Consider the following 26,683-nt stretch of genomic DNA (forward strand, 5'->3'; position numbering starts at 1 on the left):
AACCGTTGTATACAGATTGAACACTGTGTGCAGGATAGGTTACCCTTTCATCTGTGGTTCATAGTCCTCATGAACTCGCTACCCATGAAGTGTATGGTATAGGGTCAATGTTAGAAATAACACAAGATTGCTTTACCTAAGTGTGTTGTATGTATGATAGCAGTAAAGACGTTTCATAATATTCTGAGCTTTTTTGCACTACTTTGATATCTCTAACGGTATACCTGTTAAAAGAGCAATGTGTAGGAAAAAAGTTTGGCTTATGTCATCAGTGATGTCGTCAATGACATCAATTGATATGTCATCATTCATGTTATCAATGATGTCATAGAACATGTGATATCATATTTATTTATTTATTTATTTATTTGCAGGTTTGTACCGCGCTAGATTCGACTCCCCGAGGAGTATCTCCGCGCCTTTAGGCATCTACAACATATGTTTTGGGGAAGAACCAGTTTAGCAGCCGTTCTAATGTTGGAATAAAAAGGTCTTCAGCATTTATCTAAAGGGGAGGTGTTCTACACATAGCCTAAGAGACTTGGGAAGACTATTCCAAAGGGAGGGTCCTGCAACTGATAACGCTTTGGTTCCATGTCTGGCTTTTTTTGCTCTAGGTACGCAGAGGAGGCCTTGCTCACTCGACCTAAGGGTCCGGGAAGGTACATAGGGGACGAACTTTGTAGTCAGGTATGCTGGACCCAGCCCGTTAAGGCTTTTGTGTATTGTGCAGCAAACTTTGAACTTGGCCCTCTGTCTGATAGATAACCAGTGTAATTTTGTCAGCAAGGGTTTCAAAGGCGTACGAGGGGGGACGTTCAGAACCAGGGGAGCAGCCGTGTTCTGAACCACCTGGAGTCTTGTCATGACTCCCTCGTTAGCGGACAGGAGTAGGCCATTACAGTAGTCTGAAAGGTAAGCGCTGCGGTCCCTAAAGGATAACTGGTACATTTTAAAATAAAAAACGCTGCTTAACGCTTGATCTGCGCAACTTGGTCGCGTTTTCATTTTATATTTGATTATTTTAATTTCTCGGCTTTCTGCCGTTTTAATTCCGTCGCGTCTCTGTGGGGGTGAACGGGGCCTGCTAGGACATTGCTAGCACTCTAATTGTTGACTCTCACCGCTGTTACAGCGGCCCTTTAGCTGCTTTGCTTGTTGAGGGGACATCTTCGGTGAGGTAGTGCCGGCTGCGGCAGACATTTTTGTTAGCAGGCTAGCTGCTGCCTGACGCGATAGGCTCACAGGATGCCATTTAAGACAGACTGGCCAGGGCGCTCTCCCTGAAAGGTAAGCGCTGCGGTTCCTAAAGGATAACTGGTACATTTTAAAATAAAAACGCTGCTTAACGCTTGATCTGCGCAACTTGGTCGCGTTTTCATTTTAGATTTGATTATTTTAATTTCTCGGCTTTCTGCCGTTTTAATTCCGTCGCGTCTCTGTGGGGGTGAACGGGGCCTGCTAGGACATTGCTAGCACTCTAATTGTTGACTCTCACCGCTGTTACAGCGGCCCTTTAGCTGCTTTGCTTGTTGAGGGGACATCTTGGGTGAGGTAGTGCCGGCTGCGGCAGACATTTTTGTTAGCAGGCTAGCTGCTGCCTGACGCGATAGGCTCACAGGAGGCCATTTAAACCTGCCACATGCAAGCGCGCAGCGCACGCGCGCAGCGGGCGCGCCGTGGGCACGCCGGAGGCTCGCCAGAGGCTAGCCCATCTGTGCCCATCCGTGACCAGACGGGACCCGGGGCCAGGATCCCTGGTTCGCGCATCATTTATGATAGAGGTGAGCTATTGGGATGTAACCTGAGTGATACGTCCCTCGAGGAGGGGAGTGCAGCCCTACTTCGACAGGAAGGGTTGTGGAGGGCTCCGGAAAAAGGGTCTGGATGGTTTCATGCTCATAAAGCCGGGGTCGTGCACTATGGGCTGTTAAACACTTGTTCCCTCCAAATACACAATGGAGAGGTGTTTTCATTACTAGAGGACGGGGAGCTCGACGTGTTAGGAGTCACGGAGACGTGGCTAGAGGACTCTTCGTTGCCGGATCTAGCGGCTGCTCTACCGGCAAACTTTTCGGTTTTATGTTGTAATAGAGTGGGTGAGAAGAGAGGCGGAGGGGTGGCACTCTTCTTTACAGACCGTATGCGAGGAGAAACAATCTTGGCAGAAAATTTGGGAGGGACGGAGGTGCTCGGTGTTAAACTGAGGTTTGGGATAGATTGCTTGATAGTCCTGGTGGTGTATCGTCCTCCATGGGCCATGCCGGAGTTTCCAGGCACTCCACACCACTTGGAGTCAAGCTAGCCGGGCTGAAGAGAGGTGTTACCTCGAAACCGGTCCGGTCCTCGGATGCTTGATTCCGGTCTGGGAAAGATATGGCTGTTGTAGTTCGGACTGGACTGTTCCCATGGGGCAACAGGGTCAGAGCTGATTTGCATAAAGCCATTATCTGACCCAGGGTGGTGTGGAGTGCAAAAAAACGATGGATTTGGGCCCAGATCCTTTGACTGGGGGAGTGTGTGACATTGATCCACACTCAGTCCATCACTTGTTGTTTTTTGTAGTTCTTGAAGCTAGTGCAGGACTTGCGCTCGAGGTACGATAATATGGTTATATTGGGAGACTTTAACTACCACTGGGAAACTACCCCTAAAGAAGGGCAGGCTAGCCAGATTGATGAGGCTCTATCATCGCTAGGGCTAGTCCAACAAGTAAAGGGGCCGACACATGTGAAAGGTCACATGCTTGATCTGGTGTGGACGTCACTTCCGGTACAGGGATTGACGATTACGTTCCTTGTGTCTGGTCGGATCATTATCTGGTGAAGGGAGATCTCCTGATGAACCTACAAAAAATGAAACCTGTAAAAGGACAGAGGGTGGTGAGGAAATGGAAAAATATCAATGGAGACAAAATGGTAGCACATCTCCTAGCGAATCCACCCCTGAATTCTCTGGATGAGAATCCGGATGCCCTTTTCAGTAATTTGGATGACAGACTTCGAAAGGCGGCCCATCATGTGGCGCCAGCACGAAGGGTCAATTTAGTAAATAGAGGCTCGGGATCCCCTTGGTATAATGACTCTCTTAGGGAGAAGAAGAGGGTTCTGCGCAAGGCGGAGAGAGCTTGGCGCAGAGCCTATGACACCAAGGCGCAAAGTCTCTATTTACTAGAACTAGCGACCTATAAACGGGCCATAACAGCCAGGAAGGCCGAGTTTTATGAGGCAAGGATCACTACAGCTATAGATCCACAAAAATAAATCTTTAGAGTTCTAAATGAACTCAGGAAAATAAAAGATCAGAGGCCGGAGTTCACTCTAGAGGACTGTCAGAGATTTCAGGACTTTTTCACCAGTAAAATTACAGATCTCATCTCTGAAATTGCTTGCACCCCCACGCATGCCTGCCCCCTACAGATTACCCCGGTTAAGAAGTTGGTGGACAGTCCTTTGGACACCCTACCCTTGATTGCGAAGGAGGGACTGCCACTGCTTATGGGGCGAGTTAAGTCTGGCTCTCAGGCTGATCCTTGCCCTCCTGAAGTATTTAAACTGGCTATGCCAGGAATGGAGGAAGAGGTTTTGGCTCTCCTGAACTCATCCTTAGCATTAGGCAAGGTTCCACTAGTCTTTAAGGAAGCACGACTGATCCCTTTGCTAAAAAAAACAGGGGCAGACGTGAAATGCCTGAAAAATTTCAGGCCTATTTCCCAGATTCCTTTCCTGGCCAAAGTGCTAGAACAGCATGTTTTGTCCTACCTTTCGGACCATCTGGAAAGGAACGGTTTGCTGGAACCGAATCAATCGGGGTTCCGTGCGAATCACAGCACGGAACTGGTTATGTTGTCCATCTTAGATGAGCTCAGGAATAGGGCAGATAGGAGGATACCTGGTGCCCTGGTGTTGTTAGACCTCTCCGCGGCGTTTGACACCGTGTGTCATAAACAACTACTGTCGCGGTTGAGGGATTTCGGCATCCAGGGCACAGCTCTTGCCTGGTTTGCCTCTTTCCTACAAGGAAGGACACAAAGAGTACAGCTGGGAGAATTGCTCTCCACTGCAACGCCAATTTCTTGTGGAGTGCCGCAGGGGTCTGCTCTGTCGCCCCTTCTATTTAATATATACCTACAACCGTTGATTTCACTCCTCAATCAAATGGATTGTCAGGTGTATAACTACGCTGACGACACCCAAATCATCATCCAAATGGATGAGGCTCCTGGGGCGGCAGCAAGGCTGCAAAATATCCTTAAGTATACAGCCAATTGGATGTCTTTGAACTCCTTAAAAATCAACCCTGACAAGACGGAGGTCCTACCAATCACCATTGCTGGTAGTCCTTGGCACGATGGGTTTTGGCCAAGAGAACTTGGGCCACCCCCAGAACCTGCAGCGGTGGTAAAAAGCTTAGGCATCCATGTGGATGATAAACTATCCATGCGGAAGCAAGTCCCATGGTGGCAGGAACCTGTGTCGGTCTTCTCCGACAACTGAGGAAAATTGCGCCACTATTGTCATTCTCCACCTTGAGACAGGCGGTTTCCGCAATGATACTATCAAGGTTGGATTATGGCAATTCGCTGTATTTAGGACTGCCCCAAAAACTTCTGGATAAACTCCAAGTGGTGATGAATGATGCCGCCAGGCTCATTTTTAAGAAACCAAGGAACTTGCATGCGTCCCCACTTTTGCGCGAGCTACACTGGCTGCCAGTAAGGCAGAGGGTGCTCTTTAAAGGGCTCTGCATTGCACATAAATCATTCTATGGCAAGGCCCCAGGATACATCAAGACCCGTTTGACTCCATATATACCAGGTAGGGCGTTAAGATCTGCTGAAGCAATCCTTCTTACCCAACCACGCTTCAGACTGGCCACAGTGGGTGGCCGTGCCATCTCCAATACCCTCCCAGCAGTTTGGAATAATCTGCCGACGGATCTGCGGAAGGAGTCCAATTTGATGTCCTTCCGGAAGATGCTGAAAACTGTTCTTTTTCAGAAGGCCTGGGTTGGGCTATAACTCCTGGTAGGGCTCTTTAGGAATTTGTTGTGCTACCTGACAAAGCGCTTAGAGACCCCAGGGTTATAATGCGCTATATAAATCGAATAAAATAAATAAATAAATATTCAACTCAGGACCAGGGCCTGTACCAACGTTCTTCTAGTTGCATCTGGTAGTAAGGGAAAGATTTTGCGCAACATACCAATGACATGGAAGCAGGCTCCCACCATCTGGTTGCCATGCTGTTTGAGTGTAAGTTCTTGGTCTAAGCGAACTCCCAGATTCTTAACTATTTGTTTGGGCTCGGGTACTGGACCTAGATCTTGTGGCCACCAGTCCGGAGTCCAGAGGAGTTTCGCTTCACCAAACAACATGACTTCTGTCTTTCCAACGTTGCATTGCAAGTAGTTGGAAGACATCCAGTGTGCCACTGCTTTCATGCCCTGGGAGAAGGAGTTCCTAACCTCGGTGGTAAAGGACTTAAAGGGAAAGAGGAGTTGAGTATCATCCGCGTAAGATACCGGGATGAATCCATAGGTTCTCATGATGTTAGCCAGGGGTGCACCCCTTTGGAGATTTCAACTTCCTCTGACCGATACGCACCCATTGTTACTTGCTGGGTGCGGTTTGTTAGAAAACTCCTCAACCATGCCAGTGCTTCATGCTTCAGGCCGATGTTCGCTAGCCTGGCAGTCGGGATGGAATGTGACACGGTATCAAATGCCGCAGACAGATCCAACAGCACCAGGATAACGGAGTGACCCCTATCCTGGTACATATGTAGATCGTCTGCGACAGACAACAGGGCGGTCTCGGTACTGTGTTTAGGCCTGAAGCCCGATTGTGAATGGTCTAGCCCTCCTGCAGCTTCGATGTATTTATACAAATGTCTATTAACAAACTTTTCAATAACTTTGCCTAGAAATGGGAGCAGGGATATAGGCCTAAGGTTGGCTAGCTCATTCCAGGGAATCGCTGTGTTTTTCCTGAGCGGCCTAACCAACGCCTTCTTCCATCCTAGCGGAACCTCTCCTGTGCTAAGCGAGAGGTTTACCAGCCTCTGAATCGCAGGTCCCAGTTCATTTGCAAGTGTAGGCATAATACGCGCAGGGATATTATCCTTTGGACAGCCACTCTTTATCTGAGTGATAAGTGATAGTACTTCCTCAATCGAGATAGGGGGGATTACAGAGAGAGAGTGCATAGCAAGAGGCTGTACTTCCATATTTAAAATTGGGGCATTATCATTCCTGCTGGTTTGGTTACAATGAATAATTTTGTCATAAATTGCATCAATTTTTTGTGTAAAGAACAGAGAGATATGATCGCATAATTGCTGTGAAGCCACTTCTGGGCTTTCACATGCTGCTGGTTTCGTAAATGTCTGTAAGATATGATGCAGTACTTTGGGGTTATTGCCAGCCGCAGATAATTGCGATGCGATATGGTTTTTCCGTGCAGCACGAATAGCTTTATGGTATGCTGTCAAGGAATTCCTATAAAGTTGTTTGTCTCTGTCTTGACGGGAAGCCCTCCATTTCTTCTCTAATTTTCTAGTGACTTGTTTGAGCGACCTTAGATGCTCCGAAAACCAAATTTCCTGTTAGTGTGCAGGTCTGGGCTTAAAGGTTTTTAATGGAATAATCTCATCTATAGTTTTGAGTACCATCTCCTCATATTTGCTTAGGGCATTTTCAATGCTCTCACTGGCGCTGGGAGTAGGAGCTACGTATCTTTTGTTAAAGGCTTCCTGGGTCCGTTTGTGCCATGGTCTTCTTTTGCTGGGAAGGGCAATCTGTCCTATACCATGCAAAATGGGAGTGGGAATATAAAATTCAATAATGAAATGGTCTGTCCATTCTACCTGATGGGGGGGTAGACACTCAACCTGTAGGGAGTTGGTTAAAACTAAGTCTAACTTGATGAGGTCATAAGCAGTGCACGGCGGGGCGAAAGTTATAGTTAGTTCTGCTAACTATAACTGGTGAATTTCTGGTTTTTCCTTTTTTTTTTTAGTTTAGAACATTAATGTCACTGACAAATTCACGTAACTATAACATTACTTTAAACCTTTGTGTATTTTCAGTGAATTTCTAGTTCTTTTAATGTAATGTTAAATTACCATACGTAAATGCAACTGTGGGTTGGATGCAGAGCCTGCCCTGTAGCCAATCCTAGACATTCAGTCAATCCCACACATGCAGCCAACCATCCTCAAGCCTTGTTAGGCCCTCGGGACCTCATCCCTCCGGGCCATACTTTTATCTAAAAAATGGCTCTGAGGGGTGTACCTATCCCCCAGAACCATTTTCTTTTTTTAAAGGGCGGGGTGGCCCGTGCGTCCCTCTTCCTGAGCTGTTATCGGCCCTGGTGACCCCATCCAGCGGGTACGCTAATTTAGATAAAGTGGAAGAATGATGCATGCCCTCTACCCCTTCCAGAGCTTTGTTAGGACCTGAGGATCCCAGTCTCCAGGGCCACTCTTTAACTAAAGGGCAGGGGCATGAATGACCCCCTCTCTGGTCTGATGTTGCCCCTGGGGCCCCCATGGGGAGCACTTTCCACGGGGCTCTAACAAGGGGGAGGGGTTATACAGTGAGCCAGGTATGTCTCGCCCACAAGGAGCAGCTCATAATGTTGCTCCCTCCGGGCAGGCGCAGTCTTTCGATCTGTTTCCCTACCTGCTGTTTTTTGTCAGCATTGAGGTATTTATTATTCAGGCATTATGTTAACGCTGTGCTGTGGCTGCAGCTGTATTTTTGTTGAACAATTGTCACTCTTCCAACATTTTAAGATTACTGGTGTGTTTAGTTGATGTATAAAATTGATATAAGTGTAGGAATAAAAGTATTATTCTCTTTCAGCAGGGGGTGAAGATGCAGACTGAATCAGGTGATGCCTGGCTCCTTCTTGACTCAGTAGACTTTATCGTTATTGTTTTAATTTGATTTTACTTTCCCTCGTACTGTCTTCTAAGAGAAGGTAGCTTGCACTCAAACACAGGAGTTGCTGGGCAGCAGTTAGGTTTTTAAACCCATGTCAACCCTGCCAACTGCACGCGCGCGCACACAAGCACGCACACTCACGCACACTCACTCACGCACACTCACTCACTCACACACTCACTCACTCACACACTCACTCACACACTCACACACTCACACACTCACACACTCACACACTCACACACTCACACACTCACACACTCACACACTCACTCACACACTCACACACTCACACACTCACACACTCACACACTCACACACTCACACACTCACACACTCACACACTCACACACTCACACACTCACACACTCACACACTCACACACTCACACACTCACACACTCACACACTCACTCACACACTCACACTTAAAACCTCCCTCTTTTAATTCCCTTGATAGCCATGCTGCTTGGACTCTGCACCTGTTAGTCTTCCTGCTGTCCATTCCCTCTCAGTCATGGCAGCCTTTAAGTGTGTCTGCTGGTGCATGAATGTGCCGAAGGCAAGCCTCAGCACCTGTCCACACCCTGCGCCATCCCCTCTGGCCTTGCACATCCTGCTGCCGTACCTGCTATAACTTACACTTCCAAGCACATTTTAGCCCTACATCCAAAAGCTAGTATTCTACTACCATCTATCCTGCCCTGTGCACCTTGCGTGCTCTGCCAGGCTACTATTTTGACCCCTGATGACTCTTATTCACCCCAATCAGTCCATAATTCTATTTACTCCATCCAGCTTTTAACTGTCAAATTCTACACACCTCTACTTTGTCTTGTACCTAGGCACACAATTCCAGGGCTTTAATACGCATCTGACACTGCTTGCTTGATGTCATCCTATGGAAACTGCCTTTTGTAGTTAATGTAATTAAACTGTCTTAGGTACTTCAGTAGTATTAAAACATGACATTGTTGCAATTTACCAAGTTTGGCTTGCATTTTTGGGGGTCTCACCTGTCCACCGTATGCCGTATACAAGCTTATCTGTGTTCAGCTTGACTATCCATTTTGCATATTTTTCAGATTGACATGAAATGCCAAAACACCGACCCAAATAATAAATGTAAAACATCTGTGGTTTCCAATTGCATCCTAGTGATGTCTTTGCACGCTTTTGTGTCCTCTTGTAAGGGTGTAAAAGCTTCATCACATTGCAAAATACAACTATAAATTAACACATAAATGTAATGCAAAACATATGTATGTAATGTGTGTATTTTACTTAGTTGTATGTTATTTCTTGTTTAGAAAATAATGTTGAGTTTCCATGAAGAACAAGAAGTGTTGCCAGACTCTTTTCTAGCAAACTTTCCATCCTTAATCAAAGTGGATATTCACAAAAAAGTTACAGATCCAAGTGTAGCCAAAGGAATGATGGCATGTCTCCTTTCATCTCTGAAAGCCAATGGTAAGTTTCCTAAAGCAGGGTAATATTTTGATTTATTGCTTTATTATGAACAGTAGAGTTACAGTAGAAAACCAATATGTAACTTGATTGCATGTATGTTATTTTGAAAAGCATCCCACTTAACATCTTCATTTAAAAAAATCCTTTTGTTTTTGCATATTAAATGCTATACACACGCCTGTCTTAGTGGCCGGTTTGGAATATAGAAACTTATTTGTTCGAGTCATGTGTGCTGTAGATACACATGCTTTGCATACTCCTGCCATCTAGTGTTGGGTCCGGATGTTTGCAAGTTGTTGTTCTTCGAAAAATTCTTTCCTGTCACTAGGTAAAGTGACTTCTTTCGGTGATAGTGCGCATCGGTATCGACTCCAATTGTTGGATTGTTTTTTCTGCCATCGGGTTTGGACTTGTATTGCTGCACTCAGGTTCAAAACTGTTCGTTGGATTCCTCTCGGTGTGCAATCCACTGCCCTCTACGGTAGTGTTTAGTACGTTTTCCCCATTTCCCAGCATTTCAATTCGGTCGATGAAAGTTTTGTGGGTGGCCTTTTGACCTAACCGCGTTGGTCCAGCTCTTCATCAATGGAATGGACTCCGACTCGCACCAGGTGTGTAACTTTTGCTTGTCTCCAGAGCACCGAGAAGAAGACTGTGACGCGTGCAAATCATTCTACATGCCAAGAACAGATGCTTACTGGGTAAGTAACATTATGCTTCTTTGAAGTCGTTGTCTCCATAATCTACAATGCATAAAGTGCACAGACTCCATCTCTGATTTTGTATTTGTGTCATTGTGTTCAGAGCTGTAGTCTAGTTCTGTATGAAGGTATGTTACGACATGGTGGAAGAGAACTTGGGTGTAAGCTTTTTCTGATGGAGCACATTTGCTGCTAAAAGTATATACAGTACTTGATGTATTGTTAAAAAAACTACCACCACAATATGTTGAGATTGCAATAAAATAAAAGGAGTCTGTTAAGGAAAATACAACGTTTTGCCTGTGCCCCATCCCCTTTTAAAGTTGGCACTGTATGATCAGCATCATATCCATAGTTGGTGCCTTCCTCAAGACCACAACAAAGCCAATAATTTGGCATGTCAGAAATGGGAAAATAAGTGTCTAGATCGTTGATAGGTTCTCTAAGCTGTTATGGAGAGGTCAGTTACAAGTGAAGTAGCCTTATGATGTATGAGGAATTTGAATTTAATACTGAAATGGGAAAATTATATAGCTCTTCCAGCATAACTTATTTAGAAGAAAGAGATAAAGACCAACCACATTTAGAATATGGATAGCCTGATCCTGTAGACATGACAAAAGAAAGCTCCAGGTTAATCCTCTAGTTGAAGTACAGAGACTCGAAGGCAGACACACAAGGGAGAAATGCTATCTAGAAAAGAGGACTGCTTTCCTAGAATATGGACTCCACTGTACCAGACAACTGTGACCAAAAGGTCGACTCTGAATGCTTAATAGGCCTCAAAAGCCAAAGTTCTTATCTAGAGGATCAGCCACAAACAGTTCTCTTCTACTTAGGAATGTGAACTCCAAAAGGATTCTTGAGATGAAAGGCAGCTTGGCCTTGAAAGCAAGATCAGCCCGACAACAGCCGTTGAAGCCTCTGGAAACCACTTGGCTTTAAAAAGATGCGTTGATGCCATGTGATTCTTGTAACTAAGCGAAATATAAAGACTAAACTCCCATCAACTGGGGTAGAGGAGTCACAAGATTCTAGGCAAAAGAGAATGGTTACTAAACCTGATACAAGACGTAATACAGCAAAAGTTACACCATCATATAAGCAATAATTGCAACCACAGAACTAAGTTAAAAGAAAATTGTCTGCTTTAAAGCAACTGCACCATAGTTAAAGATGAACAAACAACATAAATTGTTGAAGCCTGACTTAAACGAAAAACAGGTTTTAAAGGATGCTGCACCTTATTCCCCATCTGTAACTCCTCAGTATCCCTATTTACAGATGGAAAAGCCCAAACGGATCAGGAGACCATGCATGGGACATATTACATAATGGACTCTGATACCAAAGAACAATTAGAACCAAGCTTGATAGAGCATCTTTGAACCACAGTCATACTAGGAACAGCTATCAAGTATGGGGTAAATTGCTATGCCAAAGGAGGAAGATGTCCTTATATTTTCCTGAAATTTTATCATACATACATGTTACAGAATGTCTTAAAAAGTACACTTGGTAACTTTAAAACACAGTGAGACTAGATTAGTAGTGGCCCAAGTGCAGAGAAAACCAGCATTTGCAATGCAATAGGTCTCGTATTTGCGAGAGTTTAAGTTACTGGCATTGTAATACACAAAGCATTTTATTTATGTTTTAAAAACCAACACATGAATAAAAGACATTGTCATTTACAATGCCAATAGCTCAAACTCTCTCAATTGCGCGACCTATTGCATTGCAAATGCTTTTTTTATATATATATTAGCGTGGTGCAGTCTTTTCAGGAGAAGACATTGAAATGCATATCCTGTTCTTTATGTGCACGGGGGCTGGATGTTAAGTGGGCAAAACGATTGTACACTGACAAGCGCAATGAGACTGTAATCACTCAACACAGTGAGACTGCAAACACTCTTAACACAGTGAGACAAGCCTAAAGGCGTTGATGGAAAACCTACAGGACCAGACAGGAGTAATAATCCCAACAGGGCCAACTCGGCGGTTCATTTTCTCAATATCAGCCACTAAAATGCCATTGCCATCTGAGATCCTAACATTTTAGCGCCAAGAAACATCAACAAGGTAGCACAAATGGTTACACAAGAGGGTATTAATTCTGCTTACCACGTGCCTCACCAACCTTCCACCACATATTACAAATACGTGACGGTCATATTACGCTAACATAACTCTTCACAGATAGAACCTAAATACTTTTTTTTTTTCATTTTCATTTTGCAGAGTTTTGCAGGGGTGATCCTGCGTACCACCCCGAAGCACCGGGGGCAGGGGTGATCCTGCGTACCACCCCGAGGCACTGGGGGCAGGTGTGATCCCGCAAAATTGTAGCTCTGCCGCTAGAGGACATTTTTATTGGCATCCAGTTCAGGTATCGTCTCCTAGAACTCAAAATGGTTTTGGATGAGGGTGGGGGTAATTACTGGTTCACACAGGCACAGAGGTTAACTAATGCTGGCTTCTATGCACATGCAGTGACGGCTCTTCCGCTAAGGTGGAGGAGAGTCGCCTACTCAGTGAATTATGCAGTGCAGCCTGCGGAGCGTTGCCCCTGGTGCCCTGTGACGTGGTGGGATAGTGACATGACCAGATGGATGGGCACCAGGCCCTCTCTCGACTCACTGCAATGCCAATCCACACGGGATCGATGGGGCCTGCATGCGCCATTTCATGCATCCTCAGGTGGCCTAGAGACACCCACTGGTTGTGGACAGGCGAGGGCAGGCCTTGGTGTCCTGAGGCAAAGCGTCAATATATAGGAGTCGCTGCATAATAACACGCAAGCAAGCAGTCTATCAAAATTTGTAACAGTGTTGAGTGGGTTAACATGTCTGCAAGAGCTTGTGCTTTTTTCCAGCACGTGTCTTGGGGGTTAACCAAACAAAGACAGTCTTGGCTGGACCAAACAGACAAAATCCGAGGCAGCAGAGGCGACTTGGATGCATCTGGGGTCTGTGGGAATTTCGGCCTGTAACATACACACAGACCCCTTCCTCTCACTGCTGTCACTTGCTGTCAGGCGCTTGTGTTATTGAACTTGGAAGGATGAAAGGCTGGGGCGATTTGGCTGCTGTCCGCATATTTGATTCCCCATAGGCCCAGCAGCCATCTTTGACCATCCAAGCTATCTTACGACTTAGACAGTTATTCAGATAATACAATTTAATTCATTAGAGACACTGAAACACATGCAGATTCAAAATAAAATGGACAAACAAAAAGCTAAGTCCAGTGGCAAATACATGTAATAAATAAGCCATTAAAAAAACCACTTATGTGCTAGTCTAAGTGGACCTCCCCCCTGATGTTCATATATAAAATAAAAAGTATGCTTTCTGGTTAAAGTCCTATGCTTGCACCAAGTTTGATGTAGATCCGTTTTGCAGTTTTTGTCCTGTCTTTAAGCAAATCATTTCTTTGGGACCAAACAAAAGGGACATTTTACACTTTTTCACCACTTCATAACTATTTTCCCTTTGTACATCTTGCCATGCCGAAATTTAACCTGAAGAGTTAACTAGCAAACTTCATGGCATTCCGCTCAGGATGTCATAAGCTGCAAGCCAATCAAAAAATGCATTAGATAGATAGATAGATAGATAGATAGATAGTGTGTTCATCAGTGCTGTCTCCATTCTTGTAATTTCCCCTCTCTTGCATGGTCATTGACCACAGCCAGCAGGTTTTTGTGACAACCAGCCCGTCTCGTTCAGACCAGGAACAAAAGAAACCAGTATTACAGCTTCACATATGATTCCCTGCATCATAACTCCCCGTCATAGCTAGATATAGCATGGAAATGAAAAGTTAAAGGAAAAAAGAAGTGCTCGAATTAGAAATTCTAAAGTTAAAGAAACAGAACAAAACACCACTTTTAGTGGCTGCACGTGAATCTGGGGAGCCAGCTCCCCGAATACCAACGTCAAGGACATGAAAGAGCACTTACTCGACAGTGCACTCGGCGCTAAGTAGAGAATTCTCTCAACTTGAATGCGCCTTACCTCACCAGAAGACTCTTTGCTAGGTTTAGTTACATACTCGGAGTTACTCAGTTGTAAAGCAAGACTATGAAAAGCTTGAGACGTTTAGCTCCTGTTTCCACTCTATTGTGACCTTCCATATGCGTTGGGGCTTTAAAGGGCACTAATTTTATTTATTTTGCCTGCAATTACTTCAAATCTGCGTGCCGTTCAGCTGTTGACCTTGCCACACATTAGTTTAAAATAATTCTGTTTATATTTCTTTATAGATATTAAACGACTATGACGCAGCTGAGTTGCATAATAAACAAACATTGGGCTGCTGGAATACATTCATTTTCCCCATTAACTCTCCCTCTTTGTTTGTCAAATGCTGGAATCTGTGCTTTTCGTACAAGACAAGGGTCATCCGATTGAACAAATTGATGCGAGCGAGGTAATAATATAATTGATATGATTCAAGTTGATTGTAAAACATAATCCTCAGCCATAGATTGTAGTGCCATTAAAAGCAGCCTGGGAGCCTCGAACCACATGTATTCTGTGATCACGACTTTTTTGGCATGAGTCGGGTAGCAGTTGATGAAAAAAATACTTATTAAATGATTCTCGAGAAAATGTCTACTTAAAGGATCAGAGCAGATGATAATATTTGGATAATGCGGGAACCCCGCCCCCACCCCCCCGCCCCCTCCCCACCAGCCACCGTTCCGCTTACAGGATGTGGCACCAAAGGGGGTAGTCTTTCCTTTTGGGGTGCAGCTGCAGCACTTTTGCATGTGTCCTGCATTTATCATATTTACCACAAACACCACCCTCTCTCGCAGTAGAATGGAAATAACAGGATTGGAAAATGCACATTCCCATGTCTTCTGTCCGGCTTTGTTGAGCAGTGCACCCCGCACCCACACGCCCATTACTCAGTATTGAGTAGGCAGTGCCTGCGGTGGGGGCTGTCGCTGCGGGCCGGGGGTGCTCCTCTCTGGATGCCTCTTGACAGCTTCATTGCGCCACTGAGTTTGATGCTGAAGCCCCCCACTCTCAGACCGGACCCCCAGGGTTGTTAATCGTGAGTGCTGCATGGAGAGTGCTGAGCTTGGCACCAGCGCCCAGGGGCGAGGGGAAGAAGGGGGTCGGAACGCTCCACCTGAATGCCTCTTTGGCAGCCTTGCTCCACGGACGGGACTCAGTGCTGAAGGCCTCCTGTTTAGATCGGACGTTTGTGGCCCCAGCGCCTGGTGAAGGCTCCTTGGTGTGGACGTGGAAGTGTGGCAGCGCCCATAGCCTTGGGCCCGTTCTGGCGGAAGGGGATTACCCTGGGGGTTCTATGACCAGGTGAGTTCGGTCCTGAAGCGCCCTCTCGCACCCCTACACCTAGTTCGTTAATTCCCCAGCACCTTGTGAAGGGCATTCACGAAGGCGCTAGTTGCGGATACAGCCGGCCGTTCCCACAGCCTGTGCCGGCTGTCATTACTAATTTAAGGAGCACATGTGTTCGTCACAGCCTAGTTCGACTAGGAAAACTACACGCGTCGCAGCCTTGGTTAGAGATGAAAACATCTCCGATGAGAGAGAACACAGAGGCCAGCCCGACTTTACCCAAGATTTAAATCTGAGGATCATTCTGGTGTTTATAGAACACAGGAATCGCACATGACCTGCTATTACAGAGATTGCAAATATAGCCACTTGGACAGATTCTTTGGTGGGCAGACTGCTGGGTGATACACGGATTGGCGGAAAGACCAATAAAACAAGCGCTCACCATCTGTTTTCACTCAGCCCCGTGTTTACGGGGCTGAGGGAAAACAGATGGTACCCACAAAGATAAGAAATACCTTTACAACAGAAGGAAAGCAGGCGAGCCAGTCCGGATGGGCTGGAACAAAAAGCCAAAGGGAGGCAACCCAGAAAGCTAATTTCCAATGGCAGGCCACCGTTTAGCACAAATGGTGACGCCAGCCAATGAAAATGAGGGGTGGGGCTTAAAGCCCCCTTCTGAAATCTCCATCACAAGAGGTCTCACAGAGCTTTGCGTTACAACGCTACACGTGAGACCTAAAAAGCTACACTGCAACGCATTTACATCAGGAGGTATGTTTATCTGAGATTTTCTACATTATGTGCCGGGTGTGGATAGAAAAAAGGCTGCAGAGATGGTGGCCGAAGAGACAACTATTTCTAATACCGACATTTGTGATCCTGTAGATATTGTCTGTAGGCAGACTAATACCAAAAACGAATATTCCATGAGCATAGCTGGCTCACACTGCAACATAGAGGCATTGTAACACCAAAGATCTTTCTATAAACTACAAGACAGGTGTCCTTCTCCCAAATGAGCCACATCAAAGCCATGAAACTGTCTAACTGACCACATCAATTTCTCTAAACTCAGCCTTTCCAGAGCCAGGGATCTTCTGGTATCAAGCAGTAACTCAATGTTCGGGGGATTTGTGCTGTAGATACATTTGCTTGGCATACTCCTGCCATCTAGTGTTGGGTACGGATGTTTGCAAGTTGTTTTTCTTTAAAGAAGTCTTTCCTAGTTACGAGGTAAGGTAACTCCTCCTTGCGGTGATAGTGCACATGGTCATAGACCCCATTGTTAGATTGTTTTTTCCGCCATGGGGTTCAGCCATGTATTGCTGCACTCCGGTTCGAAACCATTCTTCGGGTTCCCCTCGACGCGCAATCCTCTCTACCCTCTGAGGTATTGTTTTGTACATGTTTCCCACTTCTCAGCGTATTGTTTACAACAACGGAATCTACTTATCGATCTGAAAGCTTTGTGGATGACCTTCGGGCCTAACTGCGTCGGGTCAGTTCTCCGCCGATGGAACGGGCACCATTCAAATTCTGCCCTCAGTGCCATACGAAGTATCCGCGCTCCGATTCACACAGGGTGTGTAACTTCTGCTTGTCTCCAGAATACAAGGAAGAAGACTGCAACGTTTGCAGATTGTTTCGATTGAAGAAAACTCTTTGCGATCGTCGGGCTCAACTTCAAGAGATGCAGCGCCTGAGCATCGAAGACATGCCGTACAATTTCGGTGAAAATTCAGTTCAAGAAGACGTTGAGGCATCAGCGGCAGAGGAGGAAGAAGCCTTCTCTGTCTTCTGACCAAGGTCGGCACCGAGACCATGTTTCTGATGCCGCGCCTCCAGCCCCGCCTCCGAAACAGTCAGTCAAGCCTTCCGGCTCAGTACCAAGTCAGCAAAAGTCCTCGTTGAAACCGAAGCCCACCGGTTCTAAACAGAAATCCGTCTCGGAGCCGAAATCCTCCATGCCAAAAGCCAAGCAGCCTATGGAGCCCAAATCTTCTGTACAGAAAGGCCAGCCCACGCCGGCAACGTAAATGTCGGCACCAAAACTGAAAGATGTCTCTTCAGATCCGAATTTAGACATTGTCCCACCGAAAACGGATCTCAAGCAAAAGAGACTATATATTATTCCCGGGACGGGTCATATTCATACCTAGCTGACTCAGAAACCTAAGCTTCCTGATGAGGACACCTCTACAAAATCCCTTCAAAGAAGAAATCTGTTGCTACCAGTCCTTTTAATCTACCACCATCATCCTCTCCACCACCCGCTTCTCCACCTGCAAATCAAACCTCAGAATTCTCCACAATCTCACCATGACTACAATGATGCTGATGATGAGGGAAACGCATTTGCCACTAGATCCATGAACTTATTATACAATTGATCCTCCAGCAGATAATGGCCCAGACCTTTAACCAGTCAAGTCTTCTCCTCCAGAAGACAATGTATCCCACCAGGAACTCATTGCCAGGGCTGCACAATATCTTAGACTGACACTTCACAAAGCATCATTAGATTAAATCTTTTTTTTGAGACTTTAGGATCCACACATAGGTCATCACAAACACTTCCTATGCTTAAGGGCATGATGAGACACGCTGATGAAATGTTTAAGGACCCAGTACAAGCACGCAACTTGGGTTGACAAAGTAGAAGGCCTCCCCAACAGACCTAGTATTTATCAAGGGCCAGTTGCCATTATATTCACAGGTAGTGTCTAATGCTCGTAAACTGGCTAATTCCAAAACATAAGGGGATGCTTCTCTACCAGATAAGGAGTCTTAAGTTAATACACACCTCTGGAAAGCGCATAGCTGCTCAAGCTACAAATCAATGGCGCATTGCACATACACAAGGCCTTTTAGCCAGGTACTACAGAGCACACTGGGATGAAATGGAGCAATTGCTTCAATATGTCCCAGATGAGCATAAAGCTAAAGCGCAAGATTTAGTAAATGAGGGTACGCTAATTTCAAGTTCCCCCATAAGATGTGATCTAGATGCTGCTGATACCGCGTCTAGAGAGGTCAAAACTAGCATTTTGCTTGGGAGACTTGCCTGGTTAAGGATCTCTGGGTTTAAGCCTAAAGTCTAACAATCCATTCTTAACCCTCCATTTGGTAAAGAACATCTTTTTGGTCCTGACGTAGATTAGGCATTAGAAAAGATGCAAAAGGACACTGAAGTGGCCAAGTCCATGGGAACACTCCAGTCTCTGTCAAATAGAAGCTCCTTTTGTCATTCCTTTTACCGAGTGGAGGCGAAAACCACATCCTCTGACCAGAATACCTCAACCTACAAAGGTAATAACCAGTCCTCTGCGTCAAGACTTTTTTCGAGGAGGTTGTAACGGGAACAACTTTAAAGGTAGGGATGAGGGCAACACACCTCGTAACCCCCCTTTCCTTAATAAACAGTGACTTGCCACGTTTCCCCCCGACTATACCTCATCTGTCGGGGGAATCTATAACAACAGACAAATGTGTGATTGGAATGATCCAACATGGTTATTTTGTAGAGCTTACCAGCAAACCTCCAAATATTCCACCTCGATCTTACAAATTGGCTCCAGAAAACCGACAATTGCTCGAACAGGAAGTGCCATCTCTTACTGAAAGGAGCTATAGAGCCGATTCCAACACAGTACCAGGGCTCAGGAGCTTACTCTCTGTATTTTCTCATCCCAACAAGGAAGGTTCCCTAAGATGTGTTCTGGATCTCAGAGAGTTAAACCATTATATACTGTCAGAAATTTTTCACATGGTAACCCTTCAACAGGTACTTACACTTTTACAAAAGGCAGATTTTATGTCTACTCTAGACTTTAAAGACTCATATTTTCATGTTCCAATTCATCCGGCTCATCACAAATACCTCAGATTTGTGATAGCAGGCAAGCATTACCAGTTCAAAGTACATCCCTTTGGATTGACTACAGCACCCAGAGTATTTACCAAATGTCTGGCAGTAGTCGCGGCTCATCTCAGAAGACGGCATATTCACGTCTTTCCCTATCCAGATGACTGGCTCATCAAAGCAGTCACTTACCATAACTGTCTACCACACACACATCACAATAGACTTACTTCATCAGCTGGGCTTCACGGTCAATGCACAAAAATCTCACCTGCATCCGTCACAGATGCACTCTTACCTAGGAGCCACTTTAGACCAAGTCAGAGCTCTAGCATCTCCCAATGTAGCCAGAAATCACAATATTCAGGCTATTATACTACAGTTTCAGTTCAACCAAGCCTTACCATCCATAGTTTTCATGCAACTGCTGGGAATGATGGTTTCTTGCATCTCAATTGTACCCCATGCAAGACTTCACATGCGTCCCCCTACAAGAGTGCTTGGCACGTCAGTGGACTGACAGCGGTACCCATCACTCTCTGCAGTGGTGGAACCCACATAACTTATCAAAAGGATGGCATTTCATCAACCCTATTCCACAGATAGTGCTCACAGCAGACACATCTCTGACAGGTTGTGGTGCTCATGTCCAAGATTACAGAATACAAGGCCTATGGAGCAACACACATAAAAGCCTCCACATCAACTATCTAGAGCTTTTTCTAGCGCTCCAGGCTTTTCAAACTCACATCATAGGCAAAACTGATCTAGTCCGAACAGACAACATGACAGCAATGTATTATGTGCAAAAGCGGGGGGGAGGGACACTCTCCAACTGTCAAGGCTTTCTCAAGCCATTCGGAATTGGGTGATCCTCACAAGATTTATCTTCTGGCAGAACACCTCCCAGGAGTAAACAACCACATTGCTGACCTTCTCAGCAGAAGGGTACAGAAAATTCACGAGTGGGAACTTCATCCCCAAGTTCTCTTTCCTTGCCTTCAACAATGGGGATTCCAACAAATAGACTTGCTTGCCACAGCAGAAAACGCGAAATGCCCAAGCTTCGGCTCCAAGTTCCCACACCCGCTCTCAAAGTGCAAAGCCCTATGGATGAACTGGTCCGGGATATTTGCCTACGCTTTTCCGCCTCTCCCACCCATCCATTGGTAGTTCGGAAGCTCAAACTGTTTTCAACAGATACTAGTAGCTCCTACTTGGACTTAGCGATCCTGAAGTCATAGAGTTTGGTTATTTAAATTTACCACCAGTCTGTATGAATATTCTAAAGTAGAATAAACGCCTACCACCAGAGCCTGTTATGCAGCAAAGTGGAAAAGATTTGTTATATACTGCAATAACAAAAAAATCTATCCTTTGAATGCTTCTATACAAAATATTATCGGTTACCTGTTACACTTAAAGCAAACTGGACTAGCATATACATCTATTCATTTGCACCATGCAGCAATAGCTGGGTATTTGCAGGACAGGCAATATCTGTCACTATTCAAAGTTCCAGTAATCAAAGCTTTCATGGAAGGGTTGGAAAGTGTAATACCACCAAGGATTACTCCCGCCCCAGTTTGGAATCTCAACATTGTTCTCACAAGGCTCATGGGTCCACCTTTTGAACCTTTGCACAAGTGCCTCTTGCAATTTCTCCCATGGAAGGTGGCTTTCCTCATTGCGGAGAGTTGGTGAGCTACTGTCATTAACCTTAGAAGAACCCTTCTTTCAGCTACGCAAAGACAGGGTAGTTAGTTCTACGCACCAACCCTAAATTCCTTCCCATAGTGGTTTCTGCTTTTTATATAAACCAATCTGTTGTTACTAGTCTTTTTTTCCTCAACCTGATTCTCTAGCAAAACAGGCTCTTCACACGCTTGCTGTTAAAAGAGCTTTATTGTACTACATACAAAGGACAAAATACTTTCACAAAACAACTGTTTGTTGCATTTGCTCCACCTCACAAAGGCAATCCCATCTGGTATTGCAAGACGGATTGTTAAATGCATTCAATTATGCTAAAGCTAAAAGAAATGTATCCATACCCCTAGAGCGCATTCCACTCGCAAAGTAGGGTCTTCTGTGGCTTTTTTAGATAGCATTCCTCTAGCTGACATATGTAAAGTAGCTACATGGTTTACACATTACACACGTTTACCAAACACTGTTGTGTAGGTGTTATCACGTCAACAAGCTAATGTAGTCCAAGCAGTACTTAAAACACTATTTCAAACTACAACATCTACAGGTTAGCCATCACTTTGGGAGTATACTACTTTTTAGTCAATGCAAATCATGTGCATCGACAGCACACATGCCTCGAACGGATAATGTTACTTACCCAGTAAGCATCTCTTCTTGGCATGTAGAGCTGTAGATTTACATGCTCCCGCCCCCTCCCCAGGTACCTGTAGTTGTTGCAGTTCTTCATTATACATTTATATGCATGGATATCTATATACTACACTTACTCTATTCTCACCCTCTTGCGGGAAAACAATCTAAAAATTGAGTCGATGACCATGCGCACTATAACTGAAAGGAGGAGTCAACTTACCTCATGACTAGGAAAGAGTATTCGAAGAAAAATAACTTGCAAACATCTGGAGCCAACACTAGATGGCAGGAGCAGGCAAAGCATGTGAATCTACAGCTCTACATGTCCAGATCAGATACTTACTGGGCAAATAACATTATCCTTACATGCTCCCCAAATTTACAACAACTCTAGATGGAAGGTTGAGTAATTTCCCCCAAACAGTGGAGACCAGTCACACCAATAAGTTGGTATTTTCAATAGTGGCGGGTGGTTACAGTATTAAAAAATTAAAAATCCTCCTTTCAACCTTTGTCACATCTCCTCTCTCTTTTCTTACCTCCCTGACTATTGCCAACCCCCAAACTTCCTTCTTAAACATTCCCCTCTTTTTTTAGCCATGTCACTTAACAGGCACACACGACCACTGTGAACAAAAACAACATACAACTTCCCTTTCCAAATCCATTCCTATCCCTACTCTAAACTGTACTAAACACAAACGAAATCAAGAGCGCAAAATAAACACAACTAATTCACAATGGAGAGAAAGAAAGTGTACTAATCTACTAATTATTAACCTCTAATCTTGAGTTTCGGAGTAGCATGCTACTCTCTGCAAAGTGCTTCAACACCTCGTCACTTTTAGTAAGCACTATAGAAAAACAGTGTTCGAGGCATATGGGCTGCAGACCACACACTTTTGCATTAGATCACCATCTGGTGGTGGACCCGGATGATTACACTTTGTTGTTGTCTTGGAAGAGTCTTTGTCTGCTAGGTGACTCATCCCTTAGAACGTAGTGCGCATGGGCATAGATTCCATCCTTAGATTGTTTTTTTCCGCCATCGGGCTCGGGTGTGTTCATTGGTGGGTCCCGTTACCGATCTCCTTTCGAAGCCATAAATCAACTAAAAAAACATCAATATCGTCTTCGACACTGATTCCGATTGCCCGCGTCGAAGAAGAGGAGCCACTTCTCTATTCCGACACTCATCGGGGCCGTTGGGCCCAACTGCGCCACTGGGCCTTTGGCTCATGGAAAGAACATCGTTCAAGAAGTGCCCTCTGTGTGGACACAAGTTTCCCCACACCGACCTGCATGAGGTTTGTAACTTGTGCTTGTCTCCAGAGCACGAGAGTCGAGACTGTGAGGCCTGCCCTTCGTTCCGATCCAGGAAAACAATCAGTAATCGTCGAGCTCGAAGAGCTATGGAGCAGTCATCGTCGTTGACACCAGACCTCATCGACGAGGTGCCGATCGAGGTAGATGTCGAGGAACAACAAGAAGACGTCGCTTCCGAAGCAGAGTCAGCATCCGGTGAGGAGGATCGATCCGAAGATGTCTATCTTCTTCCAGCTGGTCAACAGCACATGAGTAAGAGCATCGACCCTGTTCTCCCCCCCATACCGGGACAGGCTTCGGTTCCTCCCCCGCCTTCCGGTCCGGGTGCGCACCGAGCGAAATCTTCGGACGCCCCACCTTCGGGCTCGGCAGCAAAGAGTATCAAAAAGCCTCAAGTCGGCTCGGGCTCGAGTCAGACTGTCGGTCCCGAAAAGCAGAAAGTGCTTAAACCGAAGTTAGCACCGACACACCCATCAATGCCGAAAGTTACCGAAACCAAGTTCAGCACCGAAAGAGGTTCCGAAACCAAGTTCGGCACCAAAAGACGTTCCAAAGATTACCGAAACAAAGACAACTCCGGTAACTAAAAAAGCGGACCCGAAAGCGGTTTCCATATCGAAACACTCTTCGGCACCAAAAGCTTCGGATCAATAAAGCACAGATCCAAAGAAAAAGCTAGAAAGGTTTTCGGAACCGAAATCAAGAACTGTTTCCAAGGCAATAGACACTGTGAAGGCTAAGCCTGATGGTTCCAAACCACATAAATCGGCGCCGAAAAAATTCATCCAAACACTGGAAAGGTTACACAGTGCCTGAAAAGAGGAAAATGGACTGTCCAAAACCATCTCCTGTTCCTCCAAAGAAGCATGTTCAGACAAATATTCCTTCATCAGAAGTAGAAATTTCTCCTGTGCACTCACCAGTTAGCACACATAGTATAATACCACAAGAAGAGGATTATGGGGATACATTCTCACAACACAGTTATCAGCAAATAGATGACATTAATGCACCAGATCTACCACAAGACGAGGCATACTCGTCTAGGCCATCTCCACCAGATGACACCATTGGGTTCACACAACTCATCCATAGAGAAGCTACCTTTCATGGTACAGACCTGCATAAAGATCCAATAGAAGAGGATTTTCTTATGGATACACTGTTAACGTCACATAAAACCACTACCACACTTCCAATACTTAATGGAGTGGTAAGACACGCACCAGAAATATTTAAAGACCCAGTCAGGGCCAGGGTAATTAACCCCAGACTGGAAAAGAAATATAAAGCTGCTCCCTCTCTCATCCTGCATACATTAAGGGGCAGTTGCCACTAGACTCTGGTAGTGTCAAATACGAGGAAAAGAGCCAACTCGCAAACAACGGGGGATGCTCCACCCCCTGACAAAGAATCAAAGCTTTTAGATGATTCAGGGAAACGCACACTATCACAAGCTGCTAATATATGGAGGATTGCTAACACTCAAGCTCTGTTAGCAAGATATGACGGAGCTCATTATGATGAGCTTGAGTCACTCATGCAACATCTGCCAGAACAATATAAGACTAGGGCTCTGATTTAATAGAAGAAGGAAAGGTTATAACTAATACCTTCATAAAATCCACGCTAGACACTGCAGACACAGCATCTAGAGCAGTAAATACAGGGGTATTGTTGCGTAGTCATGCATGGCTAAGAATCTCTGGCTTCAAACCAGAAGTACAAGCCAGTATATTAAACCAGCCATTTGACCAACAACATCTTTTCGGTCCAAATGTAGACAGTGCACTAGAAAAGATGAAGAAAGATACGGATACCGCAAAATCAATGGGAGATTTACAAACACAAGCCCATAGACCTTCCTTTTGTCGCTCCTCGTATAGAGGCGCATCAAAGGGTTTCCAAACTGAAAACACCTCCTCTACTTACAAACAACCCAACCAAACCTCCCCCAGTAAGGGATACTATAGAGGAGGGTATAGTGGAAACAATAATAAGGGCAGAGGTAGAGGCAACAACAATCGCAACGCCTCTACTCCCAAACAGTGACTTCCTTTCCATCCCCCCCAGACCATTCCACTCCGGTCGGGGGAAGATTACAACAGTTCCTACCTGTCTGGAACTCCATCACCACAGACAGGTGGGTGAGACAAATAATTCAGGTTATTGCCTGGAGCTCACTTCCACTCCTTCAACAATACCACCCAGACAACGTCCTATGTCACAAGAACACCTCTTACTATTAAGGCAAGAGGTGGAATCACTACTGCAAAAGAATGCAATAGAACCAGTACCAAAGCAACATCAAAACTCAGGAGTTTACTCCCTTTATTTTCTCATACCCAAAAAGGACGGGTCTCTCCGACCAATTCTGGATCTAAGACCCCTAAACCAGTACATACACTCAGACCATTTCATATGGTCACATTACAACAAGTTTTACCGTTGCTAGAGAAAGGAGACTTCCTTGCCACATTAGACCTCAAGAAAGCCTACTTCCACATTCCCATTCATCAGTCTCACAGAAAGTACCCAAGGTTCGTGCTAGAAGGTCAGCACTACCAATTCAAGGTGCTCCCCTTCGGAGTGACAACAGCACCTCGCGTATTCACAAAGTGTCTAGCGTTAGTAGCAGCACACTTAAGAAGGGACAAGATTCATGTATTCCCATATCTAGACGACTGGCTAATAAAATCCAATTCATACAACCAATGCATACAGCACACGCATCAAACAGTCTGCCTGCTGCACAAGTTGGGATTTACAGTGAATCTAAAGAAATCACGTCTACAACCATCCCTAACTCAGCAGTACCTAGGTGCCACTATAGATACCTCCAAGGCAATAGCGTACCCCAACTTACTGGGAATGCAAGCTATGCAGAATCTCATCAAAACATTCCAAGCACAACACTCCCCACAAGCTTGAGTATTTATGCAGTTAATAGGAATGATGGTATCTTGCATTTTCATAGTCCCATACGCAAGACTACAAATGCGCCCCATACAAGAATGCTTGGCAGGTCAGTGGAATCAGGCTCGACAGGAAATAACCGATTTGGTGGTGGTAGACGACCAGACGCATCGCTCTCTGCAATGGTGGAACACCAAAAACCTTTTAAAGGGCCGGACGTTTATAGAGCCAGTTCCACAAATAATACTGACCACAGACGCATCTCTCACGGGATGGGGAGCACACTTACAAAGTCACACAGTACAAGGTACGTGGACAATAAAACAAAAAGTACATCACATAAATTATCTGGAGTTACTAGCAATCTTTCAAGCTCTAAAATCGTTCCAACATAACATATCAAACAAAACTGTACTAGTTCGGACAGACAATATGACAGCAATGTACTACTTTCAAAAGCAAGGAGGAACACACTCCCTACAGCTCTCCCGGCTGGCGCAGAGCATTTGGAGATGGGCCATTCCTCAAAACATTTATCTGTTAGCAGAACATCTACCAGGAGTTCACAATCAATTATTCAGTCTGTTAAGTCGTCAGACAACAGATACACGAATGGGAACTGCATACTCAAGTTCTTCAGCCATTTTTTCAAATGTGGGGACAACCAGAGATGGATCTGTTTGCCACACAGAGCAACTCCTAATGCCTAAGCTTCGCCGCGAGATACCCACACCCATTATCCAAGCGCAATGCGGTATGGATGAACTGGTCAAACAAATTTGCGTACGCTTT

At 45.2% G+C, this 26,683-nt stretch overlaps 1 protein-coding gene across 1 annotated transcript in view; it reads left to right on the plus strand.

Moving 5' to 3' along the window:
• The window catches only part of OGA (O-GlcNAcase), a 621,684-nt gene that overhangs the window by 562,460 nt on the left and 32,541 nt on the right, over positions 1-26,683 (plus strand). The window contains 1 exon segment of the mRNA XM_078643616.1: positions 9,257-9,416. Coding sequence (XP_078499742.1) covers positions 9,257-9,416 — 160 coding nt within the window.

Source organism: Lissotriton helveticus, chromosome 5_1, assembly GCF_964261635.1.
Source record: "Lissotriton helveticus chromosome 5_1, aLisHel1.1, whole genome shotgun sequence".
NCBI classification, from domain to species: domain Eukaryota; kingdom Metazoa; phylum Chordata; class Amphibia; order Caudata; family Salamandridae; genus Lissotriton; species Lissotriton helveticus.